This window comes from Leuciscus leuciscus (assembly GCF_965113295.1).
Source record: "Leuciscus leuciscus genome assembly, chromosome: 3".
Classification (NCBI taxonomy): Eukaryota; Metazoa; Chordata; class Actinopteri; order Cypriniformes; family Leuciscidae; genus Leuciscus; species Leuciscus leuciscus.
Genome location: NC_138727.1, coordinates 36412143 through 36439849, shown reverse-complemented (window position 1 = coordinate 36439849; position 27707 = coordinate 36412143). Strand labels below are relative to the sequence as shown.

Below are 27707 nucleotides of genomic sequence, written 5' to 3'. Positions count from 1 at the left end.
ACTTAATATAAACACATTTTCAAAGTTTGGATCACACTGTATGATAAACATATGCCATTGTATAATGTAAACATGTAATATGTGGTCTTCAGGTCATAGAGAAGAACTCTGGTGGTTGGTGGTACGTCCAGATCGGGGAAATGGAAGGCTGGGCACCCTGCTCCTACATTGATAAACGCAAGAAGCCCAACCTAAGCAGGCGAACCAGTACACTCACCCGCCCCAAAGTTCCACCCCCTGCTCCACCAGTCAAAAAACAGGATTCTGAGGAATCACCTTCTCTGGGTGGCTCTGCCTCCAAAGCTCCAGAATCCCCCACTCAGTGTGTCTATGAGGAGCCGGAATATGACGTTCCTGCCATTGGTTTTGAATCCGATCTGGACAGTAATCCTCCGAAACAAAAAACAAATAATTCCCCAAAACCAGAGCCCCGTAAGTTTGAAATTAAAAGCAATCCAGCAGCTGCCGAAAGGATCGCACAGGCTGGCAAAGCGTCACCTTTACTAAAAGTGATGACCTCCCCCTTGAGGAAAAGAAACTCATTAGAGGATGTCAATAGGGAGGAAGTGATCTATGAAAATGAAGGGTTTAGGTTTTCCTCTGATGACTTTGCCAGTGGTTGTGATTCGGATACACCAAGGAGTCTCACATTGGGTCGCAAACCTTACGGGTCCTCTTCTGGAGGAGGGAAGCCCCTACGGAAAGTAACGCCCGATCTAAGCCGGAGCCACTCTCTTGGTCGTTCTGAGAGACACAGCCCCAAGTCATCATCAGACGAATCAGGACGCAATCCCAAAAGAGAGCCTGTTATGCGTAAAGATGTGGAGATCCGGATTGGTCAGAGTCCTTTAGCCAGACCCAAACCAGTAGTGCGACCTAAACCTTTGCTTACAAAGTCGGAGCCACAAAGTCCAGAAAGAATGGACATCAAAAGCCTACGTCGCCAGCTTCGGCCCACGGGAAGTCTTCGGCAAGGAGCGGTCCGTGCAGTGCGTGGTGAAGATTCTGAGACGGCTTCCATTGTGTCCTCAGAGGATTCCATCTCCTCAAGAAGTACCTCCGATCTCTCCAGCGTCTATTCCAAAGGTAGCCGAGGTGGGGAATCTGACCATGAAAGTTCGATCTACAGGACCACAGATGCCTACGAACGAGCCCAAGAGTCAGAGGTTAGCTTCCCAGCCGGTGTGGATGTTGAGGTGCTGGAGAAGCAGGAAAGTGGATGGTGTTATGTCCGTTGGGGCAATGATGAGGGTTGGGCGCCTACTTTCTACTTAGAGCCAGTCAAGCATACCCATAACGTCGGGGTTCAAGAATCCCGTGATGGCCCTCTTGTGGATCTCGGTAGCACCAACAAGTCCAACAGCCTTGAGAAAAACGAGCAGCGTGTTCAGGCCCTTAACAACCTCAACCAGCAGAACCTGAGGAGTATGAGCAACCCTAGCCCACCAATCCCATCCAAACCACCAGGGGGATTTAGCAAACCAACCGCAATGCTGAACGGTTCAGGCGTACGGATGCGGAACGGTGTCCGTCAGGCAGCAGTGCGACCGCAGTCAGTGTTTGTGTCTCCCCCACAGCCTCTGAAGGACACCAACATCCATACAGGGTCTTTGAGGAGAAATGAATCACTGGGTGCTGGCGACCACTTGAGGTCCACAGGAGTAAGGCGAAACTCCTCCTTTACTGCCGTTCGACCACAGCCAGCGACCGATGTGCGGGTGAGGGCTGGGACCACCATTACAGCTCCCGTCGGAAGTTCAAGCCCCTTGATTTCCCAGAGAAATGGAATTCCAATCTCTACAGTAAGACCCAAGCCCATCGAGAAGACACACCTCATTCACAACAACCTTCGAGAGGTTTACGTATCTATTGCTGATTACCGTGGCGATGAAGAGACCATGGGTTTCTCGGAGGGCACTAGTCTTGAAGTTTTGGAGAAGAATCCAAATGGATGGTGGTACTGCCAGGTTCTCGATGGCTTACAGGGACGTAAAGGCTGGGTACCGTCTAACTACCTGGAGAGAAAAAAGTAATTCCCCCAAAATGTTTTAAACATGCACAATTGTAATCAAAATGTAAAAAAACGAACTGACTGAAGGACTTTTGGTTTGAAACGAGAGGGACAGAGCCTTTTAGAAAGGAGTTTACATTAAAACTAGAGTAATGCAGGTGAATGTTTAGCAAAATACCTGCCGAAACTTTATGCCAAATGGGTGCCTTCTTACATCTTTCACTGAATGTTAAGAGGAATTGGTCAAATACCAGTGAAGCAACGAAAATACTAAACTTCAACTCAGTGCCATAGGCCTACAAGTACTGAAAGCAACAAACTTATTTTTGTTACAACGTTGAAAAGAGAGAAAGATAATTTCAGCATAGATGCATAGCAAAATGTTCAAATTCAATCTTAAGCACTCAAAAACAAGAAATTTCCGTTAAAAATGTTTTGAACAGAAAAAAACAACTTCCAAATTTTATCAAAGCATTGAGTGCATTCAAAAAAACAAAGCATAACTTTGATTGTCGTTTTTTAAAAACGTATCATTTTTTAGAAATTGTTTTGTGTTGATGTTTTTATATCTTCCTTAGAGATGTATTTCTGCTTTCTTGTAACATCCTAACCCATCAAAACATTCACTGACTTACTTCCTGTCCTGATCAGTTGTCGTAAATAATGACGGATCAATCTCTTTTGTCTTCCCCATTCTATAAATATTCGCAGGCCAAAATGAATAAAACGTGTTCAAGGAAAACAGTCTGTGAAAGCTATATGCATAGATCACCTCATGCCCGCCTCTTTATTGGGTTTAAACCCAAGTTTAGTTTACAAAGTGCATCTGGTCATGTTAGGAGGGTAGACAGCTTCAAAGGAGAGGACTTTAGATATTGCTGCTCTGTGTGTGCTAAGTCATGAAATTAGGACTGGAAAATCTTATGTTTTGCTCAGCATTTTATCCCAGGGAAATAGTAACATAACATTGAGCCAAAAATTTGATCACACCAAAGAAGAATTACAGACACATTTTGTTTTAGAGTTAGTATTTATTTGTATGGGTACAAATACAGTGTATTCGACAAAACCTAAACCAGGTTTCAGAACAGAGAACAAAGTATATTTAATTGTTATATCTGGAAGCACTTGATTTTTTTAACCCAAAGAAAAGCACATTAATATGCAAGGTTAATTTGTACGTTATGATATTGCTGGGCAGTATTGAATCTGAAGTTACACAATAAGCAGTTTAAACTTCTATCATTTAAGAATAGCTCTTCATTTTCCGTCAAAAGATATCCAAAAAATAATCTTAGTCCATAGTCCAATCTTTGTTTTCTTTTTTTAGACGTCTGAGCTCAGAATGATTACTTCTCCCTGATTCAGTCATATAATTCTCATTAACAACAGCATCAAACAGCTGATGTTCAAGACTGCTGAAATATTTTTCTAATGAATAGCGTGAGCTCTTAACTGGGTTTCGCACTACTTTGATTTATTTTTTTCTGCTGGACAGTATTTTAGTGTTAAACAGTTAAAACATTAATTACCTGCTAGATTGCAGTTATATTCTATTAAGCAGAAAGTTGTTTATTTTGTCTTGTTTGTTTGTTGGTTGTTGTGTGATCACACATGGACAATAATGATGAATGAAGTCGTTAATTTGTTGTGAATCAATGCATTTGAACTTTTTCTTGAATGCATTGGTTAAAAGATGCAGTGCACTTCATCAGCATATAATTTATTGAACAACATTTTTGTTGTATTTATTATTTTAATAATAATAAAAAAAATTAATTGTCATTTGACACATGTGACACTTGATACTCTTGGTAGTTCTGTAATAATTGGCAACTGCCATATTCTGAGCTTTTTTTCCTACCAAGATGATTTTTTGTCTCTTATGTAGGACTTTATTACTCGTACTCTTGAAATTCGATTTTTTTTTTATTCATGGGACCATTTCCCCCATGTTTTTCCTCATTATTTATAAAAATTATAATTTTTTTTAATCAGGAATGCATTTTCAACCAAGCTGAAAGCTGCACCTTTAGCAACTATCGACACTTCCTTTCTCGTTATTGAGCCACATATAATGCCAGATTATTTAAGCAAAAAATCATTTGTTCTTATTTTAATATCATCATACCACTTAATAAATTTTTTTTTTTTAAATTACCTTACAAAAAATCTAAATGATAATCAATCAATCCTCCTAATTAAAAGCCAGCATTAAAATGGGAATGATAAAATAGCAACTGTCATAAATTTTATAATTAAAAACAGCAGGACTTTAGTTATATAGTATATGTGGATCCCAAATTGTGACTGGACCAAATTTGATTTGAGTGTTTCTTTCAAATGTTATCTTAAAAAAAAACAAAAAAACAGCAATAATGGAATTTTAAAGTTCTAATTTGGGTGATTTTTCAATTTATCGTTAAAATTTGAACATGAAAATGAAGCCATTGCACTCTCAGTTGCAACTCTCCTTTGACGATGGCATTATAGAAATGTGTCGACTCACTACAGCGCAGCAGCTTGTGATGGATGTTTCTTATCTCCATTAACACTATGCTTTTTCTTCATTTGCGCCTATAGAATTTACAAGGGAACTGTTAAGTGTCAAACTAGTTCTTATCTCATATTACTTGTGTATCTGCTAACTTTGTTTTGTGTTCTTTATTTATTTAATTTTTCAATGCGTTTTTCAGGAACAATGTTGTGTTTTGCTATTTTTTCTTCTTCTTTCTCCTGTTCACTTTTGACATTACTCAGATGGAATGAGGAAATGTGCAATACAAAAACAGGCATCTCATAAGTTAAGAACCATAGTATTTGGAAAAAAAAATCTTTGTTTTTACTTTTCATGACAATTTTATGTCACATAATGCCTGGTTTTGTCCCAAAGTGTTTTTTTTTTTTAAAATCCTCAGAGTCATAAAAGTGCCGGAACGTGCCGCTCAATATGTGTTCAAATATCCCCTAATAGATTGACACCTTCAGTCTGCCGGCCAAACATGACTTGATTTCTGCATTCACACTTCTGCATTTACCCACTGAACCGTATCTTGCTTTAAGGGGTTTAGTGACCTCTCAGACCCATGGTGAATCAGTATGGAAATAATAGGGAAGCATGGGCATATCTTATTCTCAGAGGCATTTGTCAGTTCAGCCTGTCGAATCACAAATCTGAGATGGCGGGGCAAAACCATCAGCAGCCATATGAGCGTCGCACCACACACTGCCAACTGCTCGACATGTCTCTTTGACATCCGCCCCTACATTGCACCATTACCATGGCAAACAAGACTTCTCTATCCTAAATCCCAATCATCGACAGCAAGGACTAGCATTGTCCGTTTCCTTTCAAATTTTTGCCTAGCCTACTAACAAGTTCATTTTTAGCGTCATTTTACTCTGAAAGTCCAGGTTTAATTTTCCACACCTTAAAATAACATGGACTGCATATATTTGCTTCTCTTTCTGTCTGAATTCATGAATATGAACTTTTACGCATCGGAACGCATGTACTGAGAGTTTTAACGAATTTCGCTTTGGTTAAAAATGAGGAGAGTTATAGAAGACTGTCTTGGAGTTTCTGGTCAAGAGAAAAAGAGAATTTTATGAGAGTTGAAATGTCTTTACATTTTTCTATTGAAAAAGGCCCTCTCAGAAAGAGGCTTGCTATGGTTTTTGCTTAATGTTGTGTTTTCTTTTCTGTTTTCCTTTTGTACGATCACATTAAGATATTAAGGTTTCCGTTTTTATGGTTAACAGTTTATATGGGAGGATATATGGCATATATTTACAGGAATGTTCCAGGTTCTGTGACATGCTGTCGAAAATAATTTCGTAAAAACAGACGAAAATTGTTTGCACCAACACCATCTCATGAAAAAAACGTAACTATTTTATGAGGAGGCGATATTATATGAATTTGCACGATGTGGTTTGCACAAAAATGTAAAGCTCAAAGTACACTGAAAAAATGTATTCTTTGAATTTAATCAATTTTTTTATGGTAAGTGGTTGCACACAATTGATTTTAGCTACATTTAAACAAATGCATTAAGTTGAACTTATTCAATTTTAGTTCAACTTAATGCATTTGTTTAAATGTAGCTTAAATCAATTGTGTGCAACCACTTACCATAATTTTTTTTAATTAAATTCAAAGAATAATTTTTTTCAGCTTCGCCTTCCACGTTCCGCGCGATTGTAATTTTCGTCATCAGGAGGGTCCGCGTGCAGCCCAATTTTTGTGACCGCGTGGACGGTGCGCAACTGCGCATGCAACTGCGCACGTGCGAGTGACTTGAGCAAAGGAACAAACAAAGTCCACTAAATAGTGTGTACGTGCCGAATGCGCACACAAAGGAGTACACGTTGAAAGGCTTGCGCGCTTAACTGTGTGTGAGACGAAGCAGAACATGGAAAATTAAGTACAACCGGGCCATACGTTTTTTAGAAATGTATGAAGGTCCACCTTCATGAATTTGTACTTTTCGAAAGTCCATGAATTTGTACCCGCGGCGGTAAATTGCGGGTGTGTATTTGCAGCCTCTTACCGCTAAGAGGCGCTACAATCACAGACTTTGCAAAGTGTCAGTTTATTCTCTCTATTGCGTAATCTGCCGCCGCGGCGCGGCTCATTGAGAGCGATTGAAAGCTGGTAGCAAATCAATTCAAATGAAACATTGAACGAATTCATAATCACAATACTGAAATTAAATTGAATAATGAAAAAAATTTCAACATAAAACATTGCAATAGAAAAATATTAGGCCACATCAATGAGGCTTTGTAAGAGCATAAGACATTAGATTAACAGTATTCAGACGGTGGTCAACGCAACAACATGAGCATCTCGGAGCTTCAAGCGATCTGAGATCGAATCTCAGTGTAGCCGACAGTGTTTATGTTTTTCCGTTCTTGATGCTTAAATATGTAGGCCTATCTGTTTATTAAAGTCAATCAATTGTACATTACAACATAAATTTGCTACATTCCAGTTGAGCCGCTGCAAGACGACACATCTGATGAAGGAAGATGTAGCCTACACATCTGTACGCATACAATACTTTGTACTGAACCTGGAACATCCCATATGCTCCTGAATCGGAAGAGACAATTGTTACTTTAAGAAAAGATTGTTGGTGTATTTTTGTGTGTTTGTGTGGTGTATTCTGTGATGGTTTGTGTAAAGAAGTTTTTAAATGGTGGAAAGAGAACGTGAATAGAGAGAGTGTTTGTTTATGATGTTTGGTTAGAAGGGAATCCAGTCAGGTAAGGTTAGGCGTGATTAAACAGCTCTAATGGATTTGAAGAAGTGTTGGCTGTGGAGAGAAAAGCAAGGCTTTTTACGATAATTAGCACTTCAGAGTGCTTGCGGCAACTCATTATGGTGTCACAGTGGAACTGCGTTGTCATAACAGCTCTGGTGAGGCACTGTGTTCTAGAAACACACTAGTTATTTCTGTTGGAAAACTGACTGCTACTTAATTCAAGCGAGCAGCCTTGTCTTTGAGGCCATTGTTTTTTTCAAAACATAACTTTGAGTACACATGCTGAGGTTCAGAAACTCGCGAATGTATACCCACACCAGTTCGCTGCTGCTGCAAACCTCTTTATAACAATTAAAAGTTGCTGACAGAATGTTGCTGTAAAAGAATAGGGCCTCCTCGTCTCCAGGAGGAGCAGGCTTACACGCGTGCTGTGAAATCATATTACCCGAGTGCTCGGTTAATTACAGATGCTTGGGAAGAGCGCCGTGAATACAAATGTCACACTGATTGTGGATGTCGAGCTGCCAGGGGGGTTGGATCAGATGGCGAGATAGATTGATCGTGTCTCTAATGGTTCACAGCATGTCGAGATGCATTAACATCATCAAGAGGAATCATTTGAGCTTCCCGTGTCAAGGAATGGCTGGATTTACCGAGGCGTCCACGTGTTATGTTGGTGTAAAACAAAAAGATGTAACAATGTACATGATCGATTGTGTCAGGGTGTTATTTACTGGGTATTACAATTGCGAGTTTCATGCCTGAGAAAGTCGTGGATGGATTTATATTTTTGTAGCTCAAAATTATTTAATTGCCAATAATTACAGTAAATGATGAATTGATTTGGTAATTGCGAATGGAAATTCATTGGTTAAAAGGGGTGGGAAGTACCTGTAATCAGTTAAATATTTCAGTATTAACAATAATCCAACATTACATGTGACCTTACTTGGATAATAAGGAAGTAGGCCTATATTAGGCATGGATTAGGATGGAGAGAGATGTATGTGTGCACACTGTGATGTATGAAGTTTTTAAAGGGAGTTTGGTAGGTTTTTTTCGGTGTTAATTTGCATTTATGTTCAGATGCATCAGTGTTTGGTGCGAGGCGACAGCGTTTGTGTTCTTTTTGATGCAAACAAGTGAAGAGAGGGAACATGCTGCGGCAGTCTAATCTCTTGCTGTTTTCTGTCCCTGTCTCCGCTTGGCTGTCTGCACTAATTATCATTCCTCTTCTCTTAATTAACAGCAAAAAAAATAAAATAAAAAAACAGCACACGAGGCAGGTAACGTCTCGCTTAAAAGAGTGTTTTGATGAGTGTCACTTTCTCTGAAAGTTAAATTGATTGATTGCCTTCATCATGCATCCACTTAACAGACTGCTGTCTGTGTGCAAGGGTTTTTCTTTTAAATATTATCTTATACATGTACAGCAGATTCTTGGACAGTCTTTGCAATCAAAGTACTCCTCAAGTAATTCTTCAAGTTGAATTCTCAGATAGGAAGTGAAGATGCCTACATGAGATGCCACATTGTTTTTCTGTTACGGACCATCGGATGTAACGGATGTTTGGATGGATATTTGCAAACCCTCAAAAGATATATTAAAAAGTGTTCCCTTGGACATAATGAGAATAAGCCTTGCATTGATATTATTCAGCGCTCAGCCAAATCTACATTTTGTATGCATTTCTTCTAGATCTAAAGGTCTGCATTGCTTTTAATTTTCAGCATTTTTGTTCTGTGATTTTTACTTTACGTTTTGTTTTTGTACCTTTTTATGTTTACATTGTATCTTGCATTGTCCTAACGGAAAACACAATAAAATGTATCCTCCTTGTTCTTAAATTTCACTGTCATGCTTTGGATTCCATTTAGCAGAGCACATTCACTCATTCAGAAAGGAAAAGAAAATTCTGTCATTGGAATAGCATAGGCTACTAACACTACTTATTATAGTATTTAAGCATAGTATGCATACTTCACACAATTTGCACATTTTCTGTATGCATGGCATGGACTACCCAAATGATGGAAAAATGTAGGCCTATAAGTGACACTGTGTGGAGTACAATATCCCACAATGCAAATGCACAATGCTTAACCTTCCATTTCCAGTGTGAATAACTGAAAGTAGCCTATTTGTAGTCATTTTTAACATTGACAAAGATGTTTGAATAAAATGTAATTAAAAACAAACCATATACATTTCTAAGATGATAACTACACACATACATGAAAGGTCATGTGATAACAATTGTTAAATTCTAATGTGTTACCATATTATTATGGATGATCAAATGTAAGTAGGTCTATAGGCTATAAATAATGTGCACAGTAACTCACCTCCATAAATACATATCATTTGACTGCAAGTGGCAATACAGTTTACGGTGTGGAAAATTGTATCCCGGACCGGTTGATAGAGGATGAATTTGCACTAGCAATGTAGTCTTCGGTTTCGACTCCCAAAGGAAAGTAAGACCTGATGTTTACCTTATAAATGTTTACCTTGAATGCAATTTAATTGGCTTTGGATAAAAGCCTCTGCTAAATACGTAATTGTAAATTAATTTATTTTAATAAGACTTAAAGTCAATAATTTTTGTTAACATTAGCGCAGAAAAACGCGTTGAACCTGTAATAGACATAAACCCCATTGTTTTTCGTGTGTGACGTAACAGATCGTTGACATTTTGTATTGGGCGGGAAGAAAATGTAATACCGTGATCGTCAACGGTATTAAACGGAGTATAGGCCTATCTATCAACAAACAAAACTACTCTGATATTCTGCAGATATTGCCTCGAGGGTACACACAGTAAGTAAATAATGAGAGAATTTTAATTTCAGGTGATATTTCAGCATAACAAGTATACATATTTGACCAGTAGGCTATACGATTTTAACATGTAAACGAAGCCTTTGATGTGTATGAAACTGATGTGCCACAACAGAAGGACTGGTTAGCCACATATGCAGATTTTGAGAAAAATTGCCAGTAAGTATTTTTAGGCATTGTACTGGACCATAGAGGAATATTTGAAGATATGGGGAAATTAAAATTATTTCTAATTGTTTGTAAACGCTGTCATTACCGTTACAGGGAGGATAGTTTGATTAGGGAAATAAAGCATGATACACGTATTTTTGTCCATTAGGGGGCAGCCTTAAGCAGGCTTAACCATCTTGTCAAATGACTAAATCCAGATGGAAATGAGTGTGTTCACTGTGGGTCTCAGAAACATGTAGGCTACTCTTAACCATGAGGGGAGATCTTCATCCTCCTCTCAACTTGAGAAAATCATCAAAGAAACCTTTCATCCTTCGTCAGAACACCTCTGATCTCAGGCATATCAAGTAGACCTACTCCTGTTACAATCCACCTTTAACGTCTGATTCAGGGTCAGGTTGCCATCATGGTTCATACGGTATATTTTCAGACTTTGATTCGATTCCTGGTCAGATTTTGTGAGTTAGTGATCACTTTATAGTTAGTCCAGTTGACTTGACATTGTTTTATATTATAGAAGTGTAAAATGATATGCACTTGAAGATCAATTGATCAAGAGTGACATAAATAATGAACTATATTTGAACAAAGAGGGCACATAATAGACACCACTCGCTGAAATGCATCTGCAAAGTTTATTGACAGTCATCTTTGACTCAGACAAAACAAATCTTCATAAACTGATCACAGACATTAGGAAGAAAAAAAAAAGAAGAAAAAATTCAGACATGGGTTTGAGTCAAAAATCGAATGCCACAGTAAGCCGAGCCATTTCTTGTGACTAAATCACTACTGACCTCATGGACTCTATGAATTAATGATTCATTTAACACAGCCCTTGAATGAACCCTGGGAAAGGGGAATCTAACATTTTTTGATTCATTATTAGTTTGGTCCCACTGTTCACCAATGGGTAATGAGTGAACGAAACACACTGGCCATAAATGCTGAAAAGGAAACAATAAAAGCAATTCCAATATTTTTTTTAAACGTATATAAGATAAAAAAAAATAATTGTCATCAATATTGAAAAATATTCAGATTTGATCAGCATTATTTAAGGTTGGGGTGATAATTTATGCAATCCCTGATCCCATTTCTGGTTACTTCACAAAACATCAAACTTTATTTTTCTGAAACAAACAGAAAAATTGGGCAATGTGCGAATATGGCTGTTTTCATTATTTCTAGCTTTGATTTAACAAATAATTCTAAAAGAGGAAAGCTAAATAAGGTAAATGACATTTACCACAGATTCTGCAACAGACATCAGATTCAACACATCATACTCTAAATAAAGTACATTACAGGGTCGACAACAATCAAAAGCAAATCCAACATTGGCGCGTCAGTAAGGACTGTATGTCCCTCTGTAGGTCCTCAGAAAAACAAGGTGGGATTAGCGATTTCATACAAGCTTTAAATGATAGAAATGTGGTGTAAGATTAGTACACTTATTCAAACAGGATTAGCTTCATTTTGTCCAAATATCAACATAAAGATGATGTCCAAAAAACGTTTTTTACAATCAAATTTTATAAAGTGACAAACACAAATATTGCCCTTATATAAACACCCTAAACTGTGCAAAAGACATCATTAGATAAAACTAGGGTGAAAGAAAAAAAAAAAATTGGGGGGAATATTGATAATCTTATAAAGTGACTGAAATTGACAGAAAAAGTGCCAGGTTTGTTAAATAAAAACTTTGCTAAAGTTTTCCAAAAATCTTAACAAAAGATCTAATCAGAAATATTAGGCCTTCAGGACATTTTCAGAACTGGATCATTAAATTTCACCATAAATAGACAAAATACATAGCCAATGAAATCATAAAACCTGATATCAAAGGAAGTGTACATAATCTTTAGTTTATCCTGCTCCCAACATAAAGTTGGTTCTGATTGTTTACTGCTAAGCCCCTGATTTGTGTACTGTTCAGTATAGCATGAATACAAGAAAGCCAGCACAAAATTCAAGAAATACATTGCTCTATAAACCACAGAGGATTGACAAGCAAAACTGTACAATCATAAACTTCGGTCCAATAATTCAAAAAGAGAAAAATAAAACAATAAAAACAAAGCGCTATAGAAACACCTCAGATACAGCTATTGTAATAGGTTCCTCTAATTAACATAAATTAACATTCAAAAGTGAATCACCACTTCAAACAATAGAGTAAAACTCTTAAGAGAATATCCTGTCGAGAGCGACAGGGTATTTTCTCGACACGGTGTTAGCATTGCCTGTAGGAGAGCTGGCTAATACTAATAGCAGCATGGATTTAAGCGCCAGCCGTCACGATCGCTTTACACAAGCTAACTGGCTAGTTATGAACAATATTAACCTGCAGTCAATTATAGATCACTGATATTTCTCTTGAGCTGCTTTAACATCCATACGTTCACACAAATGCACATTATTGAGTCCTCTTTTGCTTATTTGCCATGAATTGCAAAATGTGATCTGGAGATCTAAAAAAGGCTGTTCCAGCATTTAATGTGGATCATGGGATAAGTGATGTTCATAGGAGATCTAGAACCAAAAATTTAAACTGCAGTTCACTGATGGAATATGACATCTAACCTTACCAATCTTATAAAACATGGTCATGCCACATTTCTAAATTGTTCAAGATCATTAACTCTTTCCCCGCCACTGACGGAATTTTCCATCATTTATTACGGGACAAAACTTCCACGTCACTCACTGACTTCTCCGTCATTTATGAGACGACGCTTCCACGCCATTGACGGAATGTTCCGTCATTTATGAGACAGCGCTTCCCTTGCCATTGAAAACAGTCAAAAACGCATTGCTTATGCACGTTGTAGTCTTTGAAAAAACGTGATTCTCAGCTTTTTGTTCAAAATGTTGCTTTTTTTAATGAAACTTACCCACAATTCAAGCGTTGATAAAAAAGAATGCATGAAACTAGAATAAAACGTTTTTTTTTTTTTTTTTAAGCAGATGCTCTTTTCTTTCGTTTTCTTTCGTTTGATATATTGCAACAAAATATTGAAATATTGGGGCCATGAATTTTTTGTGAAAATGATCAAAAACGCTGGCGGGGAAAGAGTTGAGAAGTTGTGCATAAAAGAAAATAAGCATAGCCTATTATAAGACAATTCATTTTTTTTTTGCACATTTCACCCCAATTTTCATGACAATTGGGGTGAAATATGCCACGGACATTTTCTTGACATGTTTCGTGACATTCATTTATGCGGCTCTTCGGATATCAGGATATATCAGGTTCAGAGTGAGATAAAATTCACCTCTCAGTGACAACCTTAGATGTCCTCCTGTTTCCAAGAACAGACCCACTCAACTATATCCTACAGCAGCAGGACTTTCTATAAATTAATTATCCTTCAGTAACCTCAATAAGGTTTTCAGACAAAGTTTGTAAAGGTCCAAATGAGAAGCCTGCTGTCAAATGTTACTTTTAACATGAACGTGGCCTTGGATGATGAATCTTGATAATATCTTGACCCTGCTTTTGTCTTTCTCAGCACCAGCAGGGACACTGAGCCAATCAATCTGTTATTTCATCAGTGAGCCTGCGCTCACTATTATCCCCATACACACCATTTCTGGCCTACAGGAACTCTACTGTGGGGGGGCTGGGAGAAATCTGGATTAACTGTGCAAATCAAATATCCTCTGACCACTAATGACTCTTTCATTGGTTAATGCCTGAAGGCTGTTTTCATTCTTTCTAGATTTTGCTCTCCATGGCAACATTGCAATTGCTTGAGCAGAAAACCCAAAGCTTGCGTGTTCGGATCGACAGTCGAGAACAAGTTCACAGTAAATCAAGGTTTGATTAGGCCAACATGTTTTAGGGTCGTGAAGTGAGGTGCGCACTTCTCTGTGGCAATCACATTTCCCAGCACCGTTAGATGAATTCAAATATCCAATATTAGTCTTCTTTTGTCCAGAAATGAGTTGTTATATAACAATCTGCCACATGACTCATTGGTTAATCATTCCTGTGTATTGTTATAACAAATGATTTCTCTTTAATTCCACCAACGTCCTGCTTGTTGAACACACGCATAAGCAAAATTATAGCAGACCGGTTAGCTGATTTTACCTGCTACCTACCAAAGCTTCAGATTACATTACAAAACACATGATCAAATGCTCATCAATGCACAAAGACCTCCAGATCAACTCACTTTAGAGCACATAATAAGGACAAGCTGTCGGTTACACAACTAGCATGAAATGTGAGGTATGAAAAAAAGCACTGTACCTTTATCTGTCTTCCTATCTCTGTCTCAGCTCAGCACAGACAAAAATTGTGAAACACTGAGACATTTTTGTATGAATTTCATCAGTGAAAGTGCCTTAGCTGATCTGACTAGCTCTGAGGACAGCAGAAAAAAAAAATAAGAGACTGTAACACTCTATTGAATATGATTCCAGCTTTTAAGGATGCTATGAATAAGATTACTGCAGTCTATTATGGCTCACCGAGAGTAAAAGAAATGCGAGATGTGCATCCTTGAATAACTCCTGTATCACCTGAAATGTCCTGAATTTGATGAGAAACTGCCCATGATTTTTGTCTTACATCAGTTGAAAAGCCAGATGCTCCTGGATCAGCAGCATCACTGGTAACCATAGCAACAGAGACTTGAGCATGAAATACAAAAGACCTTTGCGAATGGATGCCTGAGCCTTGAAGGTTCGAGGGTTCAAAAGTCATCGCCGTGGGAACGGAGACCCATGCAGTGCCAGAGAAAGTCCCTGAACTGTGACACCAACCCTTTCTTGAAACAGAGATCTATTAGAGATCCTTAATGGCCCTTAAGTGACTTGGGTTTGGGGGGGTATGGGCCCCCCCTAAGTGCTCCGGTAGGTCTTTATAATGTCTTTGATAGCTCTCCTACAGATAGGACAGCTAGCGTTGGCCATTTTTTTGAGGCGGAGGCCACAGGTGTAGCAGAGACACATGTGTCCGCAGGCGTAGATGACGGTGTCCACTGTGTTTTCATAGCAGATAGAGCACTCATCCGGCCATGAGCCTGAGGCAGATGGGAAAGTGGGTGATTTGGGGAGACTGACGGGCGAGTTGGGTGTCGTTCCTGTGACAGAGAAAGACATGAAAAGAATGGATTACCATTTATACATTTTTAATTGTAGTAGTTGCTTCAGGTAATTAGTTCACATGAGGCTTTCAAGCCAAAAAAGGATGCAACTGTGTCATAAAAGTGTTCATATGAATATATGTATGAGTATAATCAATGTCTTCTGAAGCTATAAGAAAGTTTGTGAGAAACAGATCAAAATACAATGCAATTTTTTACATTTGCCAAAAATCTTATCAGTTGATAATAAAAATTTACAAATTAATTTTTCCAGGAAATCCTAAAATATGATAAACATGCAGACCTTCAGTGGAGCTGCAGAAGGCAGCAGAACAGCCGTGTTCATTTAAGATGGGCTCAGGGCTTCCACCACACAGGCCTGAGGGGGAGAGGGGCGAGGCAGAGGGCGAGCCAGGGCTGGACGGGTCACGAGCATCGCCCAAGAAAGTGGAGCCTGAATATGCACATAGTAGATAAAAACAGGTGACAGACTTTTTAATATGATTCCTTTCAGTTCTACAAATAATGGATTCTGCACGAAAGAAAAAAATATATTTTATGACTTTCATGACAAACATTCCACACTTCGCTCATTAGATCTTTCCCTGAAGCCCTAAATTTCGCAATCCTGTACTGTTAAATATGACTGCAGACCTGTACTTTCTGACTCACAGATATTGTGTAAAACCAATTGGATCAGAGATCGAAAAATTTTGTGTGTAATATACATCACACAGTCAGTGAACATAGTTACCGCCTCAGACTGAGACACTTTTTTTTGGGTGCAAACCGTAGGAGACATTGAGCTGTAGTCTATATCATAAACTTATCAAGGAAGCTGGTATTGTAACTGTGTCTTCGCAGAACAACATTGTATTTGCTGTATTTGTGGATGTCATGGGGGTGTTTGTTTCACTAATCTCAGTACATTGTTCTGGCTGTTGGAGCTTCAGGACGAAATCTAAATCTGACACCTTTAAAGATCATGCTGGCCTGAGATTCATTAACAGATCCGACACTCAAAAGCGACCAAAAAGGGAAGCCACCTCTCTTTAGCAAGAATTTTAACTAGCAGACCTAATCTATACAGCTTGAATAGAATAGAACAGCAATTCTCTCACTGACCTAATAATTTGGAGCAGTTATTGACTTATTCACTGAACCACAAATAAATTCAGCCTATTTACTGATAGGTTGTTCATATAACAAATTATACTGTACATATTGGGTTTTATATTAAAGGGTATTTTAATATAAAAAAATTAAAATAAAAAAATCTGTTGATAAGGATTGTTTTAGAATATATGATTATATATGGTGTATATGACCATGCATATTTGAGGGGTGGTGGTCTGTTCTTATAGAATTATTAAAATAATTATTAAGGAAACCATTAATTGGAATCTGAATCGGAACCAGACTTAATTTCCAACCTTTATAATGGCCATGGTAAGATTTCAGGGCCTTTTAAAGTAGAGCTGAGACTGAATTAAATTGAACTGACCTCATTTCTAGTATGATGGATCTTTTGATCATATATATATATATACACGTGTGTGTGCATATGAGAGGGAGAATTGGCTGAAATAAAATGCTATGCTGACCTAAAACCCATGAATATACTCTCTCTGAGGTTAGTCTATATATGTGTGTAGTGTGCATTTACTCTGGATGAGATCTATGACAGTATTAGAGTTAATAACATTAGGAGTCGGTGGGATTCCCCAAGGTTCTGTCTTGGGTCCATCAGTGATGTAAATTATACATGTGTGTTTTCTTTGCTCACATGTTTGCATACAGTATGCAAGTCCTACAGTGTGATCCTCGATTAAGATGGAGTCAGTGTGAGGGGTTATATATGAGATGGGGTCCACAGAGCCTGATCCCACATGCCATTCCACCTTCCTGTCATTCCACACATAGATGCATCATAAATCCCCTTCACCAGGCCTCAGCAACTGGCCCTGGATCACAAGGGCCAGGCCTCTTCAAGAGCATCTCTACTAGATTAACAGAGACACAAGTACAGCTGAGTCTCTCTAACCTCCACCCGTAGAGGGAAAGACTTCAAAAAAAGCTATTAGAGAAAGTCAGCCCTCTTTAAAGCCCTTTGCTATGTGTAAAATGAGCACTATGTGTCAACATGGCAGAAAGTCTTTTCTATATTTTGAATACCAAAGAGGTACTGACTAAACCAGCTTGCGTGGTATAAACAGTCACATCGTTCATCTGTCAAATAGTTTAGTTTATTCTTAAGTAAAGCGGTGAGCTGTGTCCTACATCAGGGGTCTCGAACTGAAATTACTGGTGGCAGTGCACTGTATTCAATATGTAAGTGGTTTGATTGAGAAAAATGAACAGACGTTAATTAAATGTCACTCAGTTTCACACATTCACACTGAAGTACATTTCATATGTGTATACATACCATTCAAAATTTGGGGATATATGTATCACGCGTTAAGTGATCAATTAGCTAGCAGACACACCTTGATAAACCAGATAAACTGTGGATGGAGAGAGTCAAGAAGGAAAAGTGTCTGTATTGTGTCTATTATAGACGTGTTCGTGCATTTCATTTTGTGGCACTAGATTTAATTACTGTGCTTGCAGGGCAGTGAAATTTAACAGACAGTAACCTGTATGCATACTAACAGTCACTATTCACATGCTGAATTACGATGGGTTCCTGGGTCTTCCTTGGATTTATTTGCATTCTGAATTGTGTGGTCTTAAAAATATATAAATGTATCTTTACTACACGGCTCTCTGGTATACTTGATTCTTCTTGATAAATCATAAAGCATAGTTTTACAATAACCATTGTCTATGGCAACACAGGGGTTGCTACTTTCATATATCTAGTATCCTTCCGCTGGCTTTTTTTTATATTTATTTTTTATTACAGTCACTAAGTATTTTGTGAATCAAAATGATGATCTACTTGCAGATTAGTAATGCTTGTAATGTCTTTATTTACACAGAACCAAAGTCTAAAACCTAAGCTGACATACAACTAGGCCATTCTTTTGCAGCATTGCAAGCTCTGGTATTTCTTTCAGATTTCCTCTATTTCCTTTTATTCTATATTCCTGCTGCCGTTACTGTTGAATAAGCACAATGAGAGCACAACTAAATTGTTATTACAATGACGTTTTGAACCTTGAATCTTGAAAGAACAAAAACATTATGCTAAGAGGGGAAATCGTAATGCGAAATGGAGAGAAGAGATGTAAACGAGAGAAATGTTCTCAAATGAATGCTCTCAAATGAAGTGTGAATCGCCCACTCTCCTCTTCACTTTCTCATTTCCTTTCCTTCGCCGCATGCTAATGAGATGGGGTGAGTGCGTGTGTGCAGCGTGAGGAGGGAGGGCAATGTGCTTCCAGCGACACAGACATCTTGGAAAGTGCAGACAAAGCTAACGCAGGTCACACCCCTCCCACTCATTCTCCTGTAATACGCCCTGTCTTTAGCTGTGCATATACAGTACTTTGTTTAGTTCAAACTTTACTAAGAGTGTGTCAGTCACAGGTGTGTGGGTGAGACCTGGAGCACTGTCTGGTGTTCTGAAAGGTTACTGGAGTGCTTCTGAATTGATTCAAATCAAATGAAATTTGTATTAATCTGTCAGACCTAGCAACAGCACAGTTTTGTAAAGTTCTTTAATTGTATATATTGAGGTGCTTTAAGGAATTAAAAAGCAAAGATTATTTTAAATGTATAAAAAATAAAAAATAAAGTATATATGGGAACCTTGGGTTTAATAAGCTGAGATGCATAAGCGGAATCCTTCTATTTCAGTGTGAAACTGCATCACAACCCTATTTTATGAGAGGACAAAATATGTAACTATAAATAAAAGGACAGGACTTAATGTCATATTACATAAAGCAAGAGTTGATTTGTGAAAAGTGGCATTCCACACTTGACTGTGAGTTTGCAGGCGCATTTTAAACACATTTTAAGCGCCAATTTCAGTTGGACTAAATGGGTAATTCTTTTGAAATGTTCATGTCAAAGCTGAAAACTGAAATCATACCAGTTTGTTTTGTGTAGGAATGCACAAAATAAAATTTTTGGCTGATACCGATAACCGATAATTCTTTATATTTGAACGTCGGTAACCGATATATTGGCTGATAGATCTAAATCCAAATTTGTATATAATTTTTGAGAGCCTGATTACTAAACCAAATGTCTCACCATAAAAAAACTATGTCCCAAGCACACAATTATAATGTTCTTATTATAATTTGAGCCTATATGACAGACTTGCACAGCACATGTTGCACTGAACTGTATTTTCCTTTTTTGAAGTGATTCCAATTATATTTCAGCAAATTCAAAACCATCATGGCGAACAGTGTGCATCTGCAGTGTCTCAGCTGAAGGAAATAATCCATTATTTATCGGCTTTAATATATCAGCCAAATGAGACGATAATGATAACATTATATGAACATATATCGGCCGATACCGATATGGTAGCCGATATATCGTGCATCCCTAGTTTTGTGGAAGTCGGACTAAGACATCTAGATAATGCAATGCATTGTAATAGCATGCTTACCTAGAATCCTCAGCTGTGTGACAGCACCATGCAGTCCAAAGAACATCCAGAGTGGTCGTGAGTTGTCCACACACACCTGCATGCCCACATTGGTGCCATTATGACTCAGAATTACTTCCCCTTCCTGTGTGACCAGGAATCCGAGTATATCGCCACTCTGCAAAGCACTAGGCACCCTGCACACCGCCCAGAACTCCTTACGGTCTACCAGCGCTTCAGGATTGTAAGGAAGGTCACTCGGGCGAAGCACCGCGGGGTCACATGATGTCACACCGTATGAAAGAGACCCAAAACGAGCAGGGCTGGACTTAATGACTTTGATGAAGATGGTTTCGCCAATTCGCAGCGGGCGATCCGTGAAGACCAGCGTGCGTTCTTCACGGTTGTGTTCGGATCGTGCCACGGTCTGTTCGTTAAGGGTTCTGATGTGGGCACCTCGAAGCTGGTGGAAACGTAGATCACATTCCAAGGTGTGAGGAAGCAGTGTTGACTGCTGGGAGTTCATGGAGTTTTGAGGAATGGGACAGGCAACGGGAGCGGGAGGGAGTCGAAGCCTGGCATCATCTTGTTGCAGGTTAAGATCACATAGACTGACGGACAGGCGGGAGGTGTCTACTTCATGTCGTAAAGAGGTGGATCCACGTACTGTGGTGAAGGATCGTGGGCGGAGAAGGTCTGGAGGGACGACTTCACTGTCTGTGGGACAGAGGTGAGATGCACAGATTAGCTAATTGTTTTATATAGTATTGCCTTATCTAATGGTTAAACCTAGATAATTGACAAACATTAGCCAATTAATCAGCTTGGGCGATATCACCGTCTATCACTGCGAGCCTTAGTGCTCAATTCCGATTTATTGCTCAGATCAGATTTTTTTGTATAGCTGTTCACATTGTTGTTTTAAATGGAGGACATTAAAGTAAGCGATTACGTGTTTATTAACATTTTGATCTGCCGCCAAAGCTAGCGAATTTAAGCGCAGGCAATATAAAAAACAAACAAAGAGGAGGATGCGAAAAAAGAGCAGTTTTTGGTAACACTTTACAATAAGGTTTCATTAGTAAACATTAGTTAACTATATTAGATAACATGAACTAATAATGAACTGCACTTCTACAGCATTTATTCATCTTTCTTAATATTAATTTCAGCCCTTACCAATACATTATTAAAATCAAAAGTTGTATTTGTATCAAGATGAACAAATACAGTAATAAATGTATTTCTCATGGTTAGTCCATGTTAGTTAATACATTAACTAATGTCAACAAATGAAACCTTTTTGAAAAAGTGTTACAGAGTTTTTAAACATTTATGATATGATCCCTCATGTTTTGCTTGTATATAGAGCTGTCACTGAGTTCTGACTGATCACTGTCCTTCCACTGACTACCTTTTGCAACTGTCTTGATAACGTCGGGTATGTAAAATCTTTGAGGTGACTCCCATGAGCGCAGAATTGTGACGGATGTTGTTTAGAGTGACGAAAAAGTGGCATGCATTCTGATATGACTGTTCATACTGAGGTCGCATTGCAAAACATCTGACCTGTAACTGCAAGTTTATTGTTGTTCATCTTTACTTAAGTTTTTTTTTCTTTTTTCATTTTAATTAAGATTGTTAACTAAATTTAAATAATTTAAGACTTATTGGGGCCCCTCTTGCTGTTTGCTGAGGCCCCCTAGTGGCCCACAACCCCTTGCTTGAGAAGCAAGCTTGAGTTTTGGATGGTTTCAGGCAATTGTCAACTGGGAGAACATCTGGACAACCAGTTGAAAACCAGCTTGACCAGACTATTGCCAAAAAAAATGCATGCTACAAAGACTAGTAATACAACAAGCATAAAAAATAATTCAAAAATCTAACTTGAGTCCTAGTTACTGTTCACATCTCTGGACAGATTGTGTACAAAGAGCTACAGTTGTTTCCAAAATGGCTACCAAGGAGTGTCTCTTTACATTCTTTACCATTTATACCGGTTACTTAACCGGCTACCAGGAATAGAACTTTATAGTAATGTTATAGTAGGCTAGCATAGTACAGCAATCACAACATACCCTCTGCTCCTCACCCAACTGCCTAAAATAGCAAGAAATATGAATGAAATGCTGCGCTAGCAACATGCAATGTACACCAGATTTAATTCCCCATTCCTAGTAGCCTAAAATAGCATATTACAGTAGTTTAGAGGTAGGCTAGCTAAGCTTATCATAGCTCAGCACTCAAACAAGCTGAAGACTGTCGTGCCTCCTTTTGTAACAGATAGCCCCGCTGGAGTGTGCTCTGTATTTAGACCTCATCTGTGCAATCGAAGACAGTCAGACCCCAGACAAAAATATTAGCACTAAAATTGGCTGCCGGTGCTAATTAGCTCGTTAAAATTAGCCCTTTCTCCATAACATTGATAACTTTTTAAAGAGAGGGAGAACATTATTTAACCTTCTCAGTGAAATGTATTTCAAATGTAAATCAGCATCAGAAATTTGCTTTTTCATTACAAAGCAAAAATATTTTTATGAGGCCGCCATTTTTCCCCATAGGCATGTAACAATATTTTACATATTTTACAAAAATAGAAATGGTTAAACAGAGAAGTAAGGGACTTGAAGATGAAAAGAAGGTGGAGGTCAAGAAATGTGATAGAGGAAGATAAAAGGAAAGTGAGAGACCTTTCCTCCAGAGGGCCTCTCTCTCCTTCTGCCTATATTTCTCTTCCTGTGTCTGACATTATATATCCACATTGACCCACAGAGACTGTTGATTAGCTCCCGTCTCCCGTGTGTGTGTGTGTGTGTGTGTGTGTGTGTGTGTCAGCAAACAAAAGCGAAAGAGACAGATCAAGAAAAAATGATTCATCAACCCCCCTATATTTAGCTTTATAAGGATGTAACTCATTTTCATCAGGATGAAAGACGGAGAGTGGTTGACTTAGAGATTAATCCCTAATATGCACGGCTACTGTACAAACAGAATGAAGCCATTTTTGTTTCTATGTTTCACAATAAAAGTCAACACAGCCTTATTTACATGACTTAGGGGATAAAAATGGATTACAATATCATAAAAGCATCGAAATGCTTGTGTAGTACAGATAGGGTAAGTAAAGACTTTTGTTCCTTTTCTTGTGTTGGTTATAGGGTTCATTGTCCTTTCATGTTAGCTATAACATTAAAGGGATAGTTCACTTTGAAATAAAATGTTGGTATGTTTTAGCTTACCTCAAGGGCATCAAAGATGTACAGTAGGTGTCTTTTTTTCCGCAGTAGTTTCAATTTTGATATTTTTAGGTCAAACCGTTCTTGTCTGTCAGTCATATAATGCAGGTCTATGATCACTTGTCTCAAAGAGCATGCACAGAGTCCAAATTAAAACAATTCCCCATCGTCCAAATTAAACAATTCCCCATCGTAAGTACACATTGATGGCCTAAGACACGAAACGAGCGGTTTGTGTGTGAAAATATCAAAATTGAAACTACTGCGGAAAAAAAGACACCTACATCTTTGATGCCCTCGAGGTAAGCTAAAACATACCATAATTTAATTTCAAAGTGAACTATCCCTTTAATGTTAACACATAGGTCTTTTTTTTTGTAAAGTATTAGGCCTGCCTCCATTTTCTGATCTTCCTACTAACAATATCTGACTTGGATATTCATGGAAATAAGTATTCTGTTTAGCAGCTATCCCATTTAGCAGCGATAATCCCATAATCGGCTCTCAAATGACTCTCAGATATTATATCACTCTAAGATAAATGAATCTGAGTACGTAGTCTTTGATTTGCTCAAAGAAAATCTGCCTAGATGTTTTCAAATTCATTGAACTGCTGCATGAGGTGTCCCAACATATGACTTAATTTTCCTTATTGATCCTTTAAAGACATTTTTCTAGGAGCTTCAAAGTGTCTTGGAAAGAAACAAGTGTGGTAGTCTGAGCTAATTAGTGAAATATTAAACACCCCAAAGGAGAGCATGGGGACGGCCCAGGGGCACTAACTTTATCACAACCACAAATTTATTAAAGTCATTTATGGGAAAGAAGGAGAAAAAATCTCTGGAGATAATAAAAGACATCATTAAAATAAGAGCTTCCTTGCCTCCTTTGAGTAAAAGTACAATTTACCAAATAACTATAATGAAAATGATTTACTCGCCTCTATGTTGATCCAATTTTATGATTCCTTTCTCCAGTAGAGATGTGTTTTGAAAAATGTTCAAGCTGCTCTTTCTAATTTAGCAAAAGTATATGGTAATCAAAAAGCCCTCAGCCGTAGCTCTCAAAATCGTATTCTCGATTGCACATGTTCAAACTTGTCACATAAAGGAATTGGCATTAATGAAAAGAAAGCCTCAGAAAGCACCAGAAAGCCTTGAAGCCCCTGGTAACTGTATACTTTGATTTTATGAAATTATTTTTTTTTCTTAAAAAATAACAACTTTTTTTTTTTCATTGGGGTTTGGGTGATTATATGATGGCAGAATTTCATTTCTGGATGAACTAACACCTAAATGCATGGTTAAAATCCACATGCATCTGAACCCACCCAGTTGGATTGGGCAGAGAACGAGATAATGACATCACCGCAGGGGGTCTGGCTGGAGTGTGTCTCAGATCAGGTTCATTAGAGTAAAGCCATGCTGTAAACAGGATTCATGCAGGCTTCAGTGGCCAACCTCCCTAGTACTAACACAAACCTAAAATCCAGTTTGAATAGACAGGACGCTTCTCTCTGGACAAATCAATTAAGAGGAAAATGAAAGTGGACAGGAATACAAGCGATGAGCAAAAATTGTATTGAATGCTTTTGGGTGGATGTTATCCAGCTATTCTTACTGTATGTTGTTCATCCCTGTCTCTCTCTCGCCATCTCATCCCTGTCTCTTCATGTTCCTATCTTTTTCCCCCCCCATAGCTTTTCTCAATCTTAGTGGGATATATAAGCAGATCTGTCTCAGGATTCTGACTGATAACAGATGTGCAAAATAGACAAACAGAAATGCAGTGATATAATCAGTTTTACAGTGACAAAGGCTAGATTCACACAGTCAGTGTTTGGGATTGATAATCATATTTACTAACATGCCACTTGAATTGTCTTGCTCACAGTAGCGGTTTGAATACTGTCTGGATTAATGATTAACTAAAGTCAAGCCCCTTTTCTGTTCTTATGATATCAGTGAAAAACGCAAACATATGACATATGTAAATATCAAAGATGATGTTCTTACACGTTTTTTATAGGTTTTATAAAAAATTTATTTTCAATATGTCACTTTAGTTTCTTTTTTCATTAGTTTTCACTATATCATTGTTAGGTTTACTTAGCTTTTATAGTTTTTTTCAAGGTTTTGTTTAATTAGCTTTAATATTGTAGGACTACCAACATTTATATGCCGTGAAATTAGTGTAATTGCTATCTAGTGGCATGTTTAATGCAGTCGAGTTGTAAGTTGTTTTCAAGTTTTTAATATATTTAATTGTAATATTTAATATTCATTTGATCATGGAATGTTTTCAATTTGTTTGACTATGAGCATCATGGCAGCTTGCAGAATCACATAACATGGTCTATAGGATGCTGAGTTCTTGACTCTAGCTGTCAATATGGGTTTTATATAGCTGAAACACAAATTGTTTTGGACATCTGACAAAATTGGCTTAAATCTGTCTGCTCTGAACATTCATCAACACTCTTCAAAAGGATGCGTCAGACGCCTGAAGGTTTGCCTACAGTTTCCATGTGATATTCTCCATTTTAGCGACAAGTGAGTGCTAATTACTGAATGAACTTGCTGAGCCACTCCGAGGGAGTAGACATCAACTCCAGGGTTTGTGCATGCTCTGACTGGGAAGCTTGAAGGAAAGGGAATGGAAAAATCAAGGGAGGGGCAAAGACAAGAGAGCGTTCGTGCCAAGATGTCTATGACCGGTGGCAGCTGCTGCCCCTCTAATTACCCTGCACCTGCTTGGCTGCCAATCGCCACATTTCCTTTGTCTCATTGGCAGCTTTCACACAAACCTATTCTGCAATTTGACTGGCTGAGACCAGCTTGTAATCTCTTTGAAAATATAAATCTCTCTAGATAAAAAAAAAAAAAAAACGAATCCAGGCTTGCACATTATTGTGGTACTTCAGCGATGGGACGCAGCTGCGCTGACAAAAAGCAAATACCCTTTTTGATTGTCCTTTTTTATCTAAGGTACTTTTTTTTTTTTTTTTTTTTTACCAGGCTCCAGCACCTGTTGGGCTAAACACAAAAAAAGCAGTGGAAAATTAGCAGATGAGGCTTTTGATAAACAAAAGCAGCTCTTGGTTCAGTCAGAAAGATCCTGGGCGGGAATGAAATAGCCAAAAATGGAAGTGCACATTCTTTGCACGTTTACAGGCACTGTATAAGGTTCTTATACATTTTTCATTCTCGTTTTTATTTGATGATTTATCTATTTTTATAGAAGTAGCTGTATCATTTTTGTGCATGTCATTTTTTCATTTTAATGAAAGGACATTTTTAGTTCTGACTCACAAAGCTCATGATTGTATCCTAGTTTGTTAGACGTTCAACATGAACAAAAAACTGGACGTGGGAAGAGAGCGTGGGGCCCGCAGGGCAGTGTGATGCTGGTGCATATGGCACATGTAAGTGTGTGTGTGTGTGTGTGTGTTTGAGAGAAACAGTAGGGGGAGACAGGAGAGGTTTCAGTACAGCGTGTTGGCTCTATGCCATGCTTGGCTGTTGGGTCTCTTTGTTTGGAATAATGGCCACACAGGCAACACGTGGACCCATTGACTAATGATCTCTGGGTCACAAACCTCCTTCCCTGAGGTCATTTCTCACTTTCTCTCTCTGAAACACACGTATTTAGCCAAATACAATCAGAAAGCCACAAAAGACCCTCCATGTGGCTCATATCCAATTTTTAGTCAGGCCAACCATGGTTTCCTTGCCTCACATCACGACTGAAGTTAACATGGAATCCAAATTGAACCATTTTACTTTTACAATACACGTTCCTGGTCTTACTGTGAATGATTGAGTGGTGCAGCTTCTAAAGAAATACAATTTTTGTCTTGGTTGTCTTTTATTAAAATGCTATAACGTTCTGCTTCTGGAACAAATTTCTTTTTTTGTCAGCTATATTACAAATCCCATTTATTTCTCAACCCCTCGCCTGGGGCTGGAAAATCACACTAACCACTTCAAACCACAAAAAGCAAATAAGACTAGGCTGTGGATTATGAACTCATTATGTTATTATTTTCCATGTTTTGTTCAATTATTTGTTTTCCCCCACCCCCTTACAGTAACAATGTTCACAGTCCAAGGCTTTTCTCAGTTGTACCACCATGATTAATTAAACCCAGCAAATTGAAGGCATACTGAGATTTTGCACCAGGACTCTGACCCAGGAAATATGAGAAGGTCTGTGTAGCCCTAAATATGTGGATGTTTATCTAGCAGTCTATAAACTGATGTTTGCCCATAACTCCTTCAAAGAGGCCCTGAAGTGCTCTGCCTATATATAAGACAGCCACACCTTATCTCAGCAGCACTGTCCATGTTTGGATGTCCCAAGGCCTTGGCATGAGGAAAATGAAGGAAAAGGGGAGTTCTAAGTTTGGAGAAGGGATATAAGGACACTTAAAGGCAGGAAAAGGAAGGTGTTCTGTTTTGGGGATGGGTCACGCTACACTTTCCCGCTACCTTGAGCACTCTTTCCCAGAGCTTCCTGTGTTG

General features: G+C 38.3%; 2 protein-coding genes across 7 annotated transcripts in view; one reads left to right on the top strand and one right to left on the bottom strand.

Moving 5' to 3' along the window:
- sh3pxd2aa (SH3 and PX domains 2Aa) overlaps positions 1-4153 on the top strand; it is a 110628-nt gene extending 106475 nt beyond the window's left edge. For all 6 annotated transcript variants that reach the window (XM_082163357.1, XM_082163353.1, XM_082163355.1 and 3 more), the window contains one exon: positions 93-4153. In XM_082163357.1, coding sequence (XP_082019483.1) covers positions 93-2033 — 1941 coding nt within the window. In that variant the 3' untranslated portion in view covers positions 2034-4153. The remainder of the gene's footprint in view (positions 1-92) is intronic.
- Positions 4154-10915: 6762 nt separating this feature from the next.
- Positions 10916-27707, bottom strand: part of neurl1aa (neuralized E3 ubiquitin protein ligase 1Aa) — a 39578-nt gene continuing 22786 nt past the window's right edge. Inside the window, exons 4-6 of the mRNA XM_082163376.1 lie at positions 19970-20665; positions 15701-15850; positions 10916-15393 (exon numbers count right to left, since the gene is read on the bottom strand). Coding sequence (XP_082019502.1) covers positions 15152-15393; positions 15701-15850; positions 19970-20665 — 1088 coding nt within the window. The 3' untranslated portion in view covers positions 10916-15151. The remainder of the gene's footprint in view (positions 15394-15700; positions 15851-19969; positions 20666-27707) is intronic.